Source organism: Protobothrops mucrosquamatus, unplaced genomic scaffold (assembly GCF_001527695.2).
Source record: "Protobothrops mucrosquamatus isolate PMUCROS unplaced genomic scaffold, P.Mucros_1.0 scaffold280, whole genome shotgun sequence".
NCBI lineage: Eukaryota > Metazoa > Chordata > Lepidosauria > Squamata > Viperidae > Protobothrops > Protobothrops mucrosquamatus.
Genome location: NW_015386624.1, coordinates 447,825 through 465,457, shown reverse-complemented (window position 1 = coordinate 465,457; position 17,633 = coordinate 447,825). Strand labels below are relative to the sequence as shown.

The window sequence follows — 17,633 nt, the reverse complement described above, 5'->3', positions numbered from 1 at the left end:
TTCACCTCAGCTTTGCCAATGAATCCAAGCGCTCTCCTTCCCCCGTAGAGGTGGAATTGTTGGACAGAAGGTCCCTTCCAGTGGAAGCCTATGGATCTGCCAGCCAACTTGAAGGAGGGGCGGTTGGAGAGGAGGACCTAGGACCAGCATCCCCATCCCCAAGGCCTCACCACCTCGTGAAGTCGGATATTGTGAATGAGATCTCAAACTTGAGTCAGGGAGATGCCAGTGCCAGCAGTTTTCCGGGCTCAGAGCTCCCCTTTGCCTCCCCGTATCACGAAGGCGGAGGCTCGCTTTCACTAGAGATGGCTGGCTTAACCTCCACAGACGTCAGTCTGCAGAGGGAAGATGGAGCCTCTTTGCCTCTGGGGGAAATGGAGGACTCTCTGCTGTTTGACGTAAAAGGCGAATGTGAGAAGGGACGACGGCGTAGCTCGCCAGCCCGCTCTCGTGTCAAGCAGGTAACTGGAGGCCTTCAGCCAGCTAATTTTGAATGTTGTTTGCTGTCTCTTTCGTACTCTGTTGAAAACCCCCTCCCCCACCTGCATGTAAGGGGAGTCCTGGAGGAAGGGTGGTGAAATAGAGGATGTCTATAACTCCCCTATATCTCCAGCCATTATTCTCCCTCCCTTTTTTTCTTTTGGTCATAGGGTCGCAGCAGCAGTTTTCCTGGGAGGAGACGGCCTCGGGGAGGGTCTCACACGGGCCGAGGGCGGGGCCGATCACGTTTGAAATCCACCACTTCTTCCATCGAGACACTGGCGGTAGGGGCGGCTTTTAGAAGGCAGGATAACATTTGGGACTGGGATCGGATGGGATGAGTGGGATCCAGTCCAAGAGACCTTACCGTTCTCCTAAACGGGAGATCAGCTAATATATATAGAGAGAGACCAAGTACAGAGCTAACGACCAAAAATGAGCCCAAACTTTCTGTTGCTAAGTGAGACAGTGGTTAAGTGACTTTGTGACTTTCTTGCCACAGTTCAGTTACTTCAGTTGTGTAAGTTAGTAACACAGTTAGTAAGTGAATCTGGCTTCCCCATTGGCTTTGCTCGTCAGAAGTTCACAAAATGTGATCACGTGACCCTGGGACAGTGCAACCGTCATAAGTATGAACCAGTTGCCAAGCATCCAAATGTTGGTCAAGTGACCATGGGGATGCTGCAACGGTTGTAAGTATGAAAAACGGTTATAAGTCCCCCTTTTCAATGCCATTGTATCTTCAAACAATCACTAAACGAACGGTTGTAAGTCAAAGACTACCTGTAAGGCCCTCCATTTTACTTCTTTGTGTGGCTCAGGCAGAGAGGCAGGCAGCAAACCGTTATCGATCTGCCTACTGTTGACTGGGTCCTGTACTCCTTCCAATAATTATAGCCAGTGGTTCTCTTATCTCCCTTCCTTATTTTAAATGGTTTTCTAGGGGATTCCTCTAGATTGGCTGGTTGTCTTCTAGCTGTGATAGGATTCCTCCCCCTTTCGGGAGCAGTGCATTGTAAGGAGAATGGAGAAGCTCTACTTGTTGAAATTGCCTTCCTTTTGTGTGGTCTCTCAAGCGTAGGTTTGGGGACAGGGACATCCTGCCGAGGCATCTTGCACTATATATATTGAGAGAGAAGAGGAAAGATAGTTTCAGCAGTTGGTTGGCCTCCCCTTCTGTAGTATATGGACAGGACTCTGGTGCATCATTAGCCTGCTGAAGCCACCTGTCCATATGCCCTCAGCTACTAATGCTTACTAAAATAACAGTTCATAAGTTCTTCCTAAGTCTTGGGACACTCCTAAGTGCCCCCATTCAAATACAGGGGGCAGGACTGCCAAAGAACCATCTCTGGCAGCAAAAACAGCAGATTGTGAATAAGAAAAAGAAAGCCTCTCGCTCTTCAGCAGCCATCTTGGGGAGGAGTCCCAACAGTGCATAAGCCAGCTGAAGGCCATATCAGGTTCTGTGCAGCAAGTCTAGGGCCACATTCCCGAAATGGAATGCATTTTGGGAGCAAATGTCTTATGAGAATCTTAAGGAGTAAAATGGGTACCTTAAACCAGGGGTCCCCAACCCCGGTCCGTGGGCCGGCACTGGGCCATGGCATGGCAGAAACTGGGCCATGCAAACAAGCAAAGCCTCATCCGTGGGATGCAGACAGAAAAACCTTTCTCCACAGAACCGGTCCCTGGTGGCCCAAAGGTTGGGGGCCTCTGCCTTAAACCCCATCTTCATCAGCTCCACTATGGGCAGAAAAACCCTGGAAAAAAAATGGCCCCTCCTGTGTGGGAAATGGTATGCAGGCCACACTTTTTGCATGCCTGTCCTAAATGCATTTCAACCCTTACTTTGTGCTTCTGCACTCTCTTCTACAAGCTGGCCGACATTGACAGCTCCCCGAGCAAAGAGGAGGAAGATGATGACGACGACACAATGCAAAACACAGTGGTGCTCTTTTCCAACACAGACAAGTTTGTGCTAATGCAGGTGGGTCAACTAGCAACTCAGTTGGTTTCTGATTGCATTAATTACATCGGTGGAAGGAAAGATTGATCTCTTTTGTTTTCGTGAGTAGGATGCATAGGAGAGCTCAAAGAAATGCATTTTTTTTTTAATGTAAACCTTATATCATGCAAAGCTCTGGAATGGTGCTCCCTGCTTTAAAGAGGGAAGATGCTGCCTTGCAGGATGAGGCTCTGTCTGTTTCATATAGACAGGGGTAGGCAACCTTGGCTCTTTTATGACTCGTGGACTTCAACTCCCAGAATTCCTGAGCCAGCCATGCTGAGGGGAAAGGGAGAGGTTTCCAAGCTGAGCCATGCTGGCTCAGGAATTCTGGGAGTTGAAGTCCACGAGTCATAAAAGAGCTGAGGTTGCCTACCCCTGGTATAAGATATCCTGTAGCTGACTGATAGCACCCAACTGAAGTCATTATCATTCTTTCCAAACTTGGGATTGCACATAGTTCTGATAGCCTTCAAAGTTATGGAGACGTTCAGTTTGTCAGTTTATAATGGTGTGTGTTCCATTCTTGGGCCGTCTGCTTTGTTAAGGAACAAGCTTTTTGTCTTCTAGTGGCAAATGGCAGATTTCATTTACTACTCTGAAATCAGAGAAATCTTCCAGTTGAGATATATTGTAGACTTGGAAATAACGATTTAACCGGTTCAAAGCCAAATTGCTATGCAGCATCAGCTTTTTATGGCCAACCGTCCGTGTGTTTATGGGAAGGGGTGATAATAAGATACCATCCATAGAGCAGGCAGAGTTTTAATATAACAGAAAAGTAAGGGTGGGTAAGTAGACGTTTTCCCTAGGCTTGGGGAGGCCTGAGGTTCTTATCCTGATTTTTCTTCTTTCCTGGACAGGACATGTGCGTTGTGTGTGGCAGTTTTGGCCGTGGTGCCGAGGGCCATCTCCTGGCTTGTTCCCAGTGTTCCCAGTGTTACCATCCTTACTGTGTAAACAGCAAGGTAAGGCCTGATTTTAGCCACTCTCCTTCCCCAAAATTTAAAAAGCAGCTTCCGATGCTGCCCAATACATCCCTAGTTGGGCAATGCAATTAGAATTGCGAGTCTGTTGTGGACTACAGTACCCCTCTTCCATAACTAATGTGGCAAACCAAAAAATGAGGATTAGAATCCAGCGACCTGGAGGATATCAGAGGAGGGAAGTTTTGAAAAATAGGATTCAACTTCTGAGGTGTAGTAGTTATCATTTGGTTTCTCACGGGTTTGGGGACTTATGTGTTTGGAGAGAAATAACAGTATATAGCAGGGGTAGTCAACCTTGGCTCTTTTATGACTCGTGGACTTCAACTCCCAGAATTCCTGAGCCAGCTGTCCACGAGTCATAAAAGAGCCAAGGTTGACTACCCCTGGTATACAGGAAAGATTGGGTTGGGTTACCAATAGAAGGGAATATTTGTAGCTGAGGATTGAGCTGTTGGGGTCCTTGAGACTCTCTGAGCTTGGTTGTTTTCTTGCAGATCCTACAGGAGAATAGTTACACAACAAATTTACAAGCAGTGGGTCCCAAACATCCAATCCCATTGTTATTGTATTGCCGTTTCCATCATCCATAGCCATGGGATGATAGAGCTCTTGTCCTATCCTACCACATTAGCACGCAAGGCTGAGAGCCACTGACACAAAGAAGTGGCAGATGTTCTGAAATCCATATGCCTTGGATCCCAGTAAAACAACACTGCATGCTCTCAGTAACCTCTCTCCCCCAGGACCCACCAATCTTTCAACTATGTGTAGGCCTCCCTTTCTCCATGTCTGCCTCTCTTTCTGTGTTTAAGATTACAAAGGTGATGTTGCTCAAGGGTTGGCGTTGTGTGGAATGCATTGTGTGCGAGGTGTGTGGCAAAGCATCCGATCCCTCCCGCCTTCTGCTCTGCGATGATTGTGACATCAGCTACCACACATATTGCCTGGATCCACCTCTCAACACCGTGCCCAAGGGCGGCTGGAAATGCAAATGGTGAGAGACAGATCAACATTTCTGCAGGGAGCTCTGAAAGGCAGATCACACTCATTGTGTGATTTGTTTGGGTTGTTGGCTTAGCACAATGTATGAATCCATATGCTGCAGCTTAGCGTATGCAGGAACAACGCCTTGGATTATTTAATGAAACATGCTTTAATAGTATTTCATTGACATGATACGCAAATTCGTTTGATGTATTTTGCTGCAAATAAAGTGGAAATTAGGTATCATCATGAAAAACCTTTTTCTCCCAAATTTTGCTCTTACACTGAATTCTCAGTAAGAATCTTATTAGGTTAGCTGAAAATGTACCTAAGTCCTAGTTGGGTACATTTTCAGCTACATGCTGCGTTTCTCCAAAAATAAGACTCCCCCCCCCAAAATAAGCCCTAGTATGATTTTTTAGTGTGTGCCTAATATAAGCCCTACCCCCAAAATAAACCCTAGTTAAGAGCCTGCCCACTCCGTCCCACCATCCGATTGCTCGCTGCCGCAGTGGGGCAGGAGGCTGCGCAGTGCAATGGTGCCACCGCTACGAAGTGAGGCGAGGCAAGTGGTGGGGGTGTGTGGAGCTGCCCCATGCCCCCACATCTGCACACCTCAGAGTCCCTGCAGCCAGGCCACTTCCTGCTTGGCAACCCCCCCCCCCGCCCGTTCAATGACCCGGCTGCCCGCCCGCCTCTTCTCTTCCACTCCCCTCCATAGCATGGATTGCCATGCTATAGAGCAGTGGTTCTCAACCTTTTTAATGCCGCGACCCCAACCGGTCGTAAGTCGAGGACTAAACCGGTCGTAAGTCGAGGACTAAACCGGTCGTAAGTCGAGGACTAAACCGGTCGTACGTCGAGGACTACCCAACCGGTTGTAAGTCGAGGACTTTCCCTGCCCGGGAGCGCCGCACATGTGTGGTTCCGCCCCCTGCGCCGGCTGAGGCGTAGCTGGCAAGCGGCAGAGACGGAGCAGGCCGACCACCAGCTGGCCCAGCCCAAGGGAGGTAAGGCACCCGCCGGAAAAGGGGAAAAAATGGTGGACAAAAAAAATGGCAGACAGCCTTGCTTGGCGACCCCCGTGAAATGGTCGATCGACCCCAAATGGGGTCCCGACCCACAGGTTGAGAACCACTGCTATAGAGGATGGGGGGGGGCTCAGTCCCCTTACCCGGTCCCCCTCCGCCGTTTCGGAGCTGGGGGTGGAGTGATGGCAAAAGGCCTCTGCCGCCGCTGTGCAACAGCCACATCTGCCCCTGGAGGGGCTTTCTTTGGTCTCTGCCGGCCCCGCTTTGCCCCGCCCCACCCTGCCAATCACCTGCCCGGCAGCCAATGTAACACCCTCCAGATATTTTGCAATTACAACTCTTATAAATCCCCACCATCACAACTCTGAAGTGTACCGACTGGGCATTATGGCAGTTCCCATCCAATAGAATTGGACGACAGGCACCTCTAGAACGCTGAATATAAAAGAGAAAATTCCTGAGATCTTACTGTCACTTTAAAGTATTTCTGGCTTTCTGTTCTTAGAGATGAGGAGGGAAATAAATTGAATCTTAACAGGCAATAGTAATTGTTTGCCTCTCTCTCTTTTATCAGGTGCGTGTGTTGTGTGCAGTGTGGAGCAGTTTCACCTGGCTTCCACTGTGAATGGCAGAGCAATTACACCCATTGTGCTCCCTGTGCCAGTCTTGTCACTTGTCCCATCTGCCATGTGAAGTACGTTGAGGATGACCTCTTAATTCAGTGTCAGCATTGTGAACGGTAAGCCCCTATCCCCACCATTTTATCGTGGTACTATGTTTATGGAAATACTTTTGGGATCCTGTCACTGGATGTGTTTCCTGGAACATCCTTTTAATGTAGTTTGTTTATTGCTATACTTGTGGACATTTCAACTTGCAAAAGGGTAAAGCTCAAGGAGGCTAACATAGCACAGAATTTTCCTTATTTTATTTTCATCCTTCATGACAAATTCTTGTTGGCATTACTGCATTGGTGAGTGACACAGACGAGAGGGTGTATTGAAGCTGTGAAAATGAGAAGGAAGGGGAAATACCCTCTAGAAAGTTTAGTATGTGGCATTTATGTGAGCAACAGGATGGTATTAACTGAGAGATGTCCCTAGAAATATTGGATCTCCATCCTGGCTTGGGCATAATAGGAGCTGAAATCTACCACACCTGGAGAATTGCCAATAAAGGGAAGACTGATCTATAGCTGTTCACTACTATGCTAATTATGACCGGTCCCCAAAGTTACGGCCGTTACAAGGTCCCATGGTCATGTGATCAAAATTCAGCACACTTAACGATTCAGTTCTTCCTGGCCGCCTATCTTCTCTGAGGACAACTACTAATACTATAGTTTATTTCTTGGAGAAGCCACAGGTTCACGCAATGTTGTGTCCTGATGTGGCTCCTAATTCTGGATTAATTCTAATCCAGGGGTCTTCAAGCCTGGCCCTTTTATGACTTGTGGACTTCAACTCCCAGAATTCCTCAGCCAGCATGCCTGACTGAGGAATTCTGGGAGTTGAAGTCCACAAGTCATAAAAGGGCCAGGCTTGAAGACCCCTGTTCTAACCCCTTCATAGTGCTTGCCTGTCTGGCACTGGTCAAGGCCATCCTGGGAAAAGTATAGAGCAGGGGTAGGCAACCTTGGCTCTTTTATGACTCGTGGACTTCAACTCCCACAATTCCTGAGCCAGCATGGCTCAGCTCGGAAACCTCTCCCTTTCCCCTCAGCATGGCTATCTCAGGAATTCTGGGAGTTGAAGTCCACGAGTCATAAAAGAACCCAGGTTGCCTACCCCTGGTATAGAGCATTTCCTTTCATAGTCTGTTTGTCCTTTGAGGACTTAGCATTCTTCTTGGATCCCTTGTGAGAACAGAGCAACAACTAACTCGAATAACGAAAGATGTGAGTGGCAGTGTGGATTTGCAGCAATGGCTCAAATGTTTTAGCTTCCTCTCTCTTCCCTTAAAATGTACTAGGATGCTTGAAATGTGTACATACGTTTCCCTTTGCCCTTCCTTTTTATCTTGTACTTTCTGTCCCCAAAAAGATAATTGAAGGAACAGCCTTACTCCTAGAAGGACAAAATTTAAGGCAAGAGCCGCCACCCACATTTAGCATTTAACGTTAGCAGCATCCACAAAAACAGGAGTGCAGGTGGGTACCGCTGTCTTTAACTGTCTGTTTCTCAGGTGGATGCACGCCGTATGTGACAACCTTTTCAGCGAGGAAGAAGTAGAGCAGGCAGCAGACGAGGGGTTCGATTGCACTTCATGCCAGCCATATGTAGTCAAGCCTGTGGGTGAGTACTGCAACGGGTATGAACCTTTTGAGCCTTTCCTTTTTCCCCCCAAAGGGGAGGCAGCATCTGTTGGACAGAGGATTGGAGAGTGGAGATCTATATTACATCCTTTTTAAGATATTTGTGTACCAGCAAGCGTATACAGATCCTTGCCTTGGCTGTGTTGTTGTTGTTGTTGTACTTCGAAGACTACCTGGAGGCTGAATCTAGGAACGGTTCCTATAATATAAATAGATATTTTTGAAATGTTTGCAAGAAGTTAGGAATGTTGCTCCTAGAAGCAGCTGCCCGATGTGCTCATAGCTGTCGGCTTCCCTACCACAAGATAAATCCACCGTGGGCCATTTGGAGAGGATGGTTTGTTAAAGTTCTCTCAAACCTGGAGCCATCCTGAGAGAGAGACTTTGCTTCTTAGAGTGGCAGAATGGATCTATTTCCGTAGAACACGGATGTCAAACTCGATCGTGTCACATGACTTATCATGACGTATTACATTTTTTTACCTTTGCGGAGCCGGGTGGGCGTGGCCTGCGTATGACGCATCTGGCCTGCAGGCCACCAGTTGGACGCCCCTGCAGTAGAACCTCATCTAGGTGACCACCAGCTACTCTCTGTCATGTGCCTGATTAACGAAACACTTAAAAGGACTTTCAGGCATAATTTTATCCTAAAAGCATTTATTAAGGTTACAGAGATGTCAGTACAGCATGGTGGAAATGCTTAGATCTGAGATTCTTTTCCGTTGCACATACATTCCAGGCATTTTTCCCTCCCCTATTTTGGGGTCATGGTTCACATCTTCCAATTAACTTGGAAGATGTGATTTACCTCCGGTTTCTTTTTCCCGGGCTTTCCTTATTCTCCTCCCCTTTCACTGTTGCCTGATTTAACTATAAAATACCAGACAGTTCTGCATATTGTCAAAGCAAGAATATACAGTATTTGCAGCGTTGACACTCTCACTTCTGCAAAGTCTTTTTTTAAGCCAGATGTTTCAGATGCAGGCGACAAGGCTACTGATAGCCTCTAGATGAATGTTAACTTTAAATGTCTTGAAGACATTGCCCTCCAGATATTGGAGGACAGGAGGGAAAGAAGCAGATCCTGGCTACCTGATAGGTACAGCCAGATTATTTGGGGTGACCGTTTTGAGGGCACGCCCTGAATAAAAAAGAGATTGAAAATTATAAACAAGTATGTTATAATACGGGTATAATAAGGCAACACTGAAGCTGCTGCAGTTAGAAGTGAAGAGAATGTGGTTGGGTGTCTGTAGTAGAGAATATAGTGTGTGGGAGTAGAACAGGGGAGATGTTGGGTATGAGGTACGCTCTTAAAATATTTAAAATGGGACCTCTGGGCTTATTACATTTATCTAGGACAGAGGTGGGGAACTATAGCCCTTTTATGGCCTTGTGGACTTCAACTCCCAGAATGCATGGCTGGCTGAGGAATTCTGGGAGTTGAAGTCCACAAGTCATAAAAGGGCCAACTTTGAAGATCCCCCGATGTAGAGGGACACAAATCGTATTAGTAAATTGACTTACTGCTCCCAGCAATGATTTACCTTTTGCTTTCTTCCAAGTTCCCGTTCCCCCTCCAGAAATTATCCCAGTGAAGATCAAGGAACCAGGTAAATTGCTTCAATTTAAATACCTTAAATTGCATGTTATCTACTTTATCATCAGGTAGGTCCAAGCAAGCTTTTCTTTTATCCTGTCCACGCAGAACCCCAGTATTTTCGCTTTGAAGGTGTTTGGTTAACGGAGACAGGCATGGCGGTGCTACGTAACTTGTCTTTGTCGCCACTGCATAAGCGTCGGCCGCGCAAAACCACACCAATGGCACCAATGATGCCACGGCCAGGCGTTCTTAACGGGGAAGGTGGACTGGATTGCATTGGCTCTCTGGGTGCAGATGAAAAAAAGGACGGTGATGTGGAGGCAGATGAAATCCTGAAAGCTGAAGGTTCGTGTTTATCCTACTAGTCCCTTGGAAAAGTAGTAGAATAGCTGCATTGTCTCTGTAACATAATACCGATTGAGATTCCATGCTGCAGCTTCATACTTGAGTTCTTGAAATCGGACCCTGTTAGTCTAGTCATCTGACTCTGCGAGGCAGGATAAGCTAGGATGCAATTGGTTGGTTGCAAACTAGAAAAACTTGTTTTTTCCTTTTGCTTTTGTGCTGTGGAGAAAGATTTTCCCCAAGTGGTTAGCTCTGAGTAGTGAGCTTGGGGCTTGCTATTGCAAGCAGAGGCTGGATAGGCATTTGTCCAGGATGCTTTAATTTGGATTCCTGACCTGAGCAAGGGTTTGGGCTAGATCAGGGATCCCCAATCCCCAGTCCGTGGACCAGTACCAGACCACAGCATGCAGCAACAGGTCCGCGCAAACAAGGAAAGCCCCATCCGCAGGATGCTGGCAGCACATACAACCAGGCCCGTTCTGCAGCAAAACCTCTCTCCACGGAACCAGTCCCTGGTGCCCACCAGGTTGGGGACCTCTGGGCTAGATGGCCTACAGCACGGGTGTCAAACTCGATCACGTCTTCGTCTTTGTCTTTGTGGAGCTGGGGTGGGTGTAACCTGCATGTGACGCATCCGGCCCATGGGCCACCAGTTTGACACCCCTGGCCTACAGTATAGCCTTTTCTAACTGTGTTTTTGAGATTCTAGGACTCTTAAGTAATCAGTTCATCTGTTTCCAAATATAATCTGACTTCTCAGTTAAGGAGTGCTATAGTTAACAGTTTTAATCCTAATGGATTTGTGGTAGAAGGAAAACTGGGACCTAACCCTGTCCTCCCACCCCGCCCCCAAATTAGCTCTGAATGCATATGCAAACTCCATTACAGTAAACCTCATGTTGTAGACTGCCATTCATCAGGCTTCATGTGTAAGGAACAGTTCTGTAAAGGGTACGCAGATGACTGGCGTGATCTGGCATGAGCACAGAGGGGATGGAGGGATGGGGGAAGAAGATACTTACCCAAGTCTCCTCCCGTGCCAGCTTCCCCATTGACCTTGCTGGTGGGAGCTGGCAGAGAAGGTCACAAATTGCGATCCTGTGACCGTATGATGCTGCAGCCTCCATACGTGCAAGCTGGTTGCCCAGCAGCCAGATCACGATTACGTGACTGATGGGGCTGGCATGGTCAGAACTTTGCCGACGAGTCGTAACCATCATTTGTTCAGCCCTGTTGTAAGGTGAACACTGACCGAGTGGTCATTAACTGAGAACTACCTATATGTAAATTATGTGATTTTGTGGGGTTTTTTTACACAAATTGCATACCTTTCCATATAAAGGCAATGGGAGACTTTGAACGGTTTTTGTTTTTTTGCTCCCGTTGCAGTTAGCGTTGAACACATGGAGTGTGAGATCAAATTGGAAGCCCCGCCTACTCCAGACAGGATAGCTGCAGCCGAGGCTGAAATGGGAAAAGGCCTTTTGGAAGACTCTGAGGAGGTCAAGAAGAGGAAGCGGAAGCCCTATCGCCCAGGTAAGCGCTCCTCGCTTTGACCAGGCACCAAAGAACCTGTCTTCCCCACACAGATAATTTTCTAGCTCCGTCTCGTGACTTGTTTCTCCTCTGCACCGGAATAGGTATTGGAGGTTTCATGGTGCGACAGCGGAAGTCACACACACGCTTGAAAAAGGGCTCAGTGGTCTTGGCTGAAATCTCTCGGGAGCTGACAACTGCTGAAGGGCAACTGGAAGAAGGTAAGTGCTGCGCTTGTTTTGTATTTCTCCCTTGCTTCATCCAAATAATCTGAATAAGTGTGCAAGGGGCTTCCTTTTAATCAAGAGCAGACTCACCAACATGGCATCCTCCAGCCCCAGTCGCTGGAGGGGTGCAAGTTTGGGAAGGCTATTAAAACTCCCCTCATAACCATAATCTTATTTTTAAAGAAAGAGGATTGCCTTTTCGGACATTCTTCAGATTCAGTAGAAGAGAATATTTGTAGTTCAGGATTAAATTGGGAAGTTTTTCTAGCAAGGACTGATGATGTTATCTAGTTGGGAAATGAAATATTTGCGAGTAAAGAACCAAGCTCAGAGAGCACCAAGGACTCCGTGCCTCAGTTTACTGCAGGGGTGTCAAACTCGCAACGTCACGTGACGTGTTGCGACGTATTGCAACTTTTTTGCCATTGCCAGCAAAGGGATGGGTGCGGTTTTGCTATGATGCATCCGGCCTGCGGGCTGGCAGTTTGACACCCTTGGTTTACTGGCTGAGTCATTTACATCAGTGTTCATCATCATCATCATCATTCTAGCCATTCTCTGTCCACTGCTGGATGAAGGCCTCTTCCCCATGTTTCCAACCAATACGGTCCTGAGCTTTTCTTTGCCAGTTGGGCCCACAATACTTGCTTATGTCGTGGGTCCATCTTGTTTTGGGTCTCTTTCATGGATGCTTTTTATCAAGTGGGACCCATTCTATGACTGCCTTGGTCCACCTGCCTTCAGTTCTTCTTGCTGTGTGACCAGCCCGTTTCCATTGCAATTCTTTTAGTCTCTTGATGGCTTCGTATACTTTCGTTTCTTCTCTAGTGATCCATGTGCAGGTCTTTCTATCTTGTCTTGTGATGCCGAGCATGTATCTTTCCATGGCTCTTTGCCCCAGTCTTAGCTTTTGTATCGATCGTGAGGTTATGTCCCTTTTTTCACTGGCATATGTTAGAGCAGGTAGCACACACTGATCGAAAACTTTTCTCTTTAGGGATAGGGGGAGGTTGTTCTTGAAAATTTTGCTTAGCTTGCCGAATGCCTGTCAACCACATTTAACACGCCATTTAATTTCCTTTATTGTATCACCTTCCATTGAGATCCGTTGCCCAAAGTATATGTAGGGGTCTACTACGTCTAGTTCTTCTCCAGATATAAACCTTTTGCTTTCTTTTGTTAATTTATTAAATATAAGCTGGGTCTTTTTAAAGCCAAATGGTTTTTCTTTGTGCAGCTCTTGTATGTGTCTTTGTAGCTCTTCTGGGTCTTGTGAGAAGAGAACATCATCTTAAGTGATTTAAATAGATGCCATTGATTTTTATTCCATCTTTTGCCCAGTCTAGTTTGCAAAATACTTCTTCAAGGCAGGCTGAGAAAAGGATAGGTGATATTATATTGCCTTGTATTGCCTGTGGTGGCGCAGTGGTTAGAATGTAGTATTGCAGGGTAATTTTGTTGACTGCCAGCAGTTTGGCATTTCGATCCTCACCAGCTCAAGGTTGACTCAGCCTTCCATCCTTCCGAGATCAGTAAAATGAGGACCCAGATTGTTGGAGGCAATATGCTGACTCTGTAAACTGCTTAGAGAAGGCTGTAAAGCACTGTGAAGTGGTATATAAGTTTAACTGCTATTGCTATTGCTTGTCATACACTTCGTTCTGTTTTGATTTAAGATCATTAAGGTTAATTGTTACCATTGTTTTTTCATAGATTGATTGTAGTAAGTTTATGTAAGCAGAATCTACACCATGGTTGAGCAATGCATTAATTATTGGCTGCTGGAATACTGAGTCAAATGCCTTTTTGTAGTCAATGAAACTTGAAATCCATTGCACAGAGGCAGTGCACTCGTGCCTTTCAATGACTTGCTGAATAATCTAGATGTGGTCCATTGTGCTGTAGCCACTTTTGAACCCTGCCTGCTTCTTTGGCTGGGCATCATTTAATGTTTTCAATATTTTTTTTTGCTATTATCTTGGTGAAAACCTTGTAGATGACTGAAAGAAGGCCTATTGGGCGGATAATTCTTTAAATCATCTTGTGCCCCTTTCTGGTGTGTAAGAATCACTTCAGCATTTTTCCATGCATCGGGTATTTTTTCTTCTCTGAGGCATCTCGAGTATAGTTTTGCAAGTATCTTGTGTAAACTATGATCACCAGCTTTCAGCATTTCAACCGTAACACCATCATTTCCTGAAGCGTTGCCATTTTTCATTGATTTTATGGCATTTCCTCCACTAGGATAGCTGGCATTTCCTCTTTCGTGGGTGTTGTTCCCTTTGAGTGATCTTGATCTTTGAATAGCTTTGTAGAGCTCTGAATAGAAGCTTCCAATTATTTCTAACATTTCCTGTCGTGTTCAATTACACATATTTTTGCTTTAAATTATAGTGCACATTCCAATTGATAGACCTGCATTTTCAAATTTGGAATAAGAGGTAGAGGGAGAGAGTCAGCAACTAGAAGAAAAATAAATGATGGAAACAAAGGCAGGAATGGGGATCCTTTGGCCCTCCAGATATTGGGCTCAATGTTTATCATCTGTGTCCTCTATGCACTTCCTCTCCCTTCCTTTCCTAACTGTCCTGACCCTAAAATGTACTGCAGCAAAGCCTGCAAATGTGCTTAGCATTCCCAGGCTTGGTTGGTTCGTACAGGACCATGCTAACTCTCAATCCTCTCTCCTTATCAGGGGTGCAACCTAACCCACCTGCTGAAAATCCTGCTGAGACCTTGGCTGAACAGGGAGTGGTTGAAGCTGATGAAAAGAAGAAACGGCGGGGGCGGAAGAAGAGCAAGCTAGAAGACATGTTCCCTGCCTATCTTCAGGTAAGAGTTTTTTTAGTGCAGTACTCCCCAGTCTTCCAGCTCTGTTTGGATACAGAACCTCATCACTGAAATGCTTGGTACCTATGGATAATGTGAGTTTTAGTCCTACCCATCTGAGAAAAACAAGCCCAGGAGAGGGCTAGCTTAGTGGGAAATAACTATCTCTGGGTAAGGATTACCAAGCTTTCTTAAGTCCAGTTCTTGGTTTAGTAACATTGAAGGAGGGCAGAGAAAAGGGATGTGGATCTCCTAAACCAAAGAAACGAGCAAAGGAAGTAGATCTCTATATGGACTTTAAAAAAAGGAAATCTGGGGGATTCAGTAGCTTGGAAGATGGCAGGAAAAACCAGGTGCACAGGTGCAGGATAGGTAGTACCTGGCTTGACAGTAGTGCCTGTGAAAGGGATCTAGGTGTCCTGGTGAATCACCACTTTTGCAGCTTCCAAAAAAGCCAACACAGTCCTAGGCTGCATCAACAGAGGGACAGAATCAAGGCCACACAAAGTGTTAGTATTGCTCTACACTGCACGAGCGAGGCCACATTTGGAATCCTGTGTCCAGTTCTGGTTGCCGTGATACAAAAAAAAGATGCTGAGGCCCTAGAAAGACTGCAGAGAAGAGCAACAACGATAAGGGGCCTGGAGGCTAAATTGTGTGATTTATGGCTAAGGGAGCTAAGTATGTTTAGGCTATGAAGAGAAGGCCTAGAGGTGACACGATAGCTGTCTTCTAGTACTTGAGGGGCAATCAGAGAGATGAGGGGAGAGGTGCAGACTTATTCTGCAAAGTACCTGAGGACAGGACAGCAAAGCAATAGGTGCAAACTTGTTAAAGAGAGATCCTACCTAGAACGAAGGAGAAATTTCCTGACCGTTGAGAACAATTAATCTATAGAACAGAGATTAATTGTTCTCAACTGTCTCCTAGAGTTGTGAGTACTCCATCGCTGGTGGTTTTCAAGAAAAGTTTGGGATGATATAAGACTCCTGCCCTAAGTAGGGAATTATACTAGATGACCTCCAAGGTCCCTTCCAGACCTATGATTCTATGTTTATTATTAGTTAAAGCGATAGCCCCAGGCAATTGGAATGAGGGAGTTTCCAGAAATCCATTCGTTGATTCACCTGGTCCTTTATTGTATTTTTGTTCTTTCTTCAACCTCTTTGACAGGAAGCATTTTTTGGCAAAGCACTCCTAGACCTGAGCAGACAGGCTCTGTTGGCTGCTGGTGGTGTGGGTGGAGATGGAACTGCCCATCCTCCTGTCGGCCAGGGAGCTCCCAGGCCCAAGATGGATTCCATCAGGCTCCAAAAAGGGCCGGAGGATGGAAAGGCAGCTACAGTTCAGCCGAAAGGTAAGTGAAAGGCTGAGGAAAAATAACTGGATTAAGGAGGTAGAAATGATGGGATTTAGGGATCAGGCTTTGATTTGGATCCCTAGTGGGGAAAGAAGGGAGGGAGGGAGGGAGGGAGGAGAGCGAAGGAAGGAAGGAAAGAAGGAGAGGGAGGAAGAGAGGGAGGAAGGAAGGAAGGAAGGACAAAAAGTGTATGTTCTAAATACATGTTGCTTGGGAATTCAGAAGAAAATTTCATTTGATTTTGAAGAAACATTGGCCAAATAAAATACCCTCCGGCTCATAGGTGGAGGCAAGCTATGAAGCGAAATTTGTTCTGTGCAGAAATAGTTGGTTCTCAGAAGCCAGGAACCATTTTTAAAGTCAATATTAGGACATTAGCTGTCTGTTCTAAAAGATCAGCTTATTGTCTTTCCATCTCCAGGGGATGAATGCCTTAGTAGCAGAGAAGCAGCAGCTCCTGAAAGCAACGTGAAAGCAGCTGATGCCAAGACTGAGAATACTGGTGGGTATCACGATTTTTAAAATGGCATAGGAGGCTTTTGGGTCCTCAGGAGATATTTCCATGTTATTTTGGGGGGAGGGGGATAACACTCCACCTATGTACTTCAATAAGTATGCGTAGCATTGTGCTCTAGAATAGCGCCCCCCCCAACCCTTTTGGGCACCAGGGACTGGTTCCATGGAACAAGCTTTTTCTGTGGTCCAGAGGGGGCGTGGTTTGTGTGCTGCCTGCATCCCGCAGATGGGCTTCGCTTGTTTGCATGTCCCGGTTGCTGGCATGCCAAGGCCCTGTGCCGGTCCATGGACTGGGGGGTTGGGGACCCCTGCTTTAGAATACTTGAAATGATTATTTTTATTGCCTTTGATATATTTGCTGCATATTAATCTGTACAATTTCTTACAAATTCATACCCAAACATCTTTCTTTTGGGAAATCAGGAAAGTTATGTGACGTGCACAAAAATCAATTAAGAATTAGTAAGCCAAAAAAACTGAAGATAAAAGAGAAAAAAAAACATAGCTAAAATTACTGTACTTCTAAACACCATATCATATATTGTTGTTTATTCTTTAAACTTCTTAGCTCGCTCTTGTTGTGGAACTCATCATCTCCATCCAACCACAATTTGCTTGTTTTTCATCAGCTCTACTAAACAGGATCAGATTACTTTTATTCTGATCCGTTACCTGCTTTTCAGCTAATTTCACAAAAAACACAACATATCTTTTTTTTAAAATTTCAATTGATCTGTTGTTCCTGCTCTTTATTCCTGTTACATTCTAAATTGCAGTCTTTCTTATATTATGGAAATTGGTAGGTGGACCTATATGTATTGATCACTCCCACCTATCGTGACTTTGATCTATTGGAGTTTTCAAATAACACTTTTTAGTAATTCTGAGAAGATGGAGCCTAGATTACCGATCTTAGTCATACTGGTGCCATATGCATCATCCCTTGCTAGAGGTTAGTATGGAGACGTTCAGTTAGGGCACATCTAGGCCATTAGAATTTCCAGAACCCAATTTTACGCCCAAGCACGGTCACTCTCTAAGTTTTCAAATCTAGAGATTAATTTGCAATCAAACATACAGCTTAAAAGCCTGCAACCCACCAACTAAGAGAGACATAGAATGTAGTGGCATGCACTCAAGATGCTTAGGACATAGAATAGTTTCTTATAGCATTGCTTAAATCCAACCCCTGTTGTAATTATACTTGATTCTTGAAAGTTTGTGACTACAGTTGTAGCTCATACAGTTGGTGCTTGTTATTGTAGTAGTAGCATTAGCTCCCATTAATGGAAAGCTAGCACAAAATGGATTCTTTTGACATGAAAGACAAAAGAAGATGGATTTGCTGCTGCTGCTACTCCTTCCTGGCATTTTGTCCCAAGGTCTTGGAAATGGAATGAGAGCTCCCACT

The 17,633-nt window shown here is 45.7% G+C and overlaps 1 protein-coding gene across 1 annotated transcript in view; it reads left to right on the top strand.

Annotated features, from left to right (window-relative positions):
- The first annotated feature begins 237 nt into the window (after positions 1-237).
- KMT2D (lysine methyltransferase 2D) overlaps positions 238-17,633 on the top strand; it is a 76,410-nt gene continuing 59,014 nt past the window's right edge. Inside the window, exons 1-14 of the mRNA XM_015814748.1 lie at positions 238-461; positions 651-764; positions 2,360-2,470; positions 3,352-3,456; positions 4,290-4,471; positions 6,067-6,231; positions 7,677-7,786; positions 9,372-9,419; positions 9,515-9,758; positions 11,148-11,290; positions 11,395-11,511; positions 14,213-14,349; positions 15,520-15,703; positions 16,128-16,208. Coding sequence (XP_015670234.1) covers positions 306-461; positions 651-764; positions 2,360-2,470; positions 3,352-3,456; positions 4,290-4,471; positions 6,067-6,231; positions 7,677-7,786; positions 9,372-9,419; positions 9,515-9,758; positions 11,148-11,290; positions 11,395-11,511; positions 14,213-14,349; positions 15,520-15,703; positions 16,128-16,208 — 1,897 coding nt within the window. The 5' untranslated portion in view covers positions 238-305. The remainder of the gene's footprint in view (positions 462-650; positions 765-2,359; positions 2,471-3,351; positions 3,457-4,289; positions 4,472-6,066; positions 6,232-7,676; positions 7,787-9,371; positions 9,420-9,514; positions 9,759-11,147; positions 11,291-11,394; positions 11,512-14,212; positions 14,350-15,519; positions 15,704-16,127; positions 16,209-17,633) is intronic.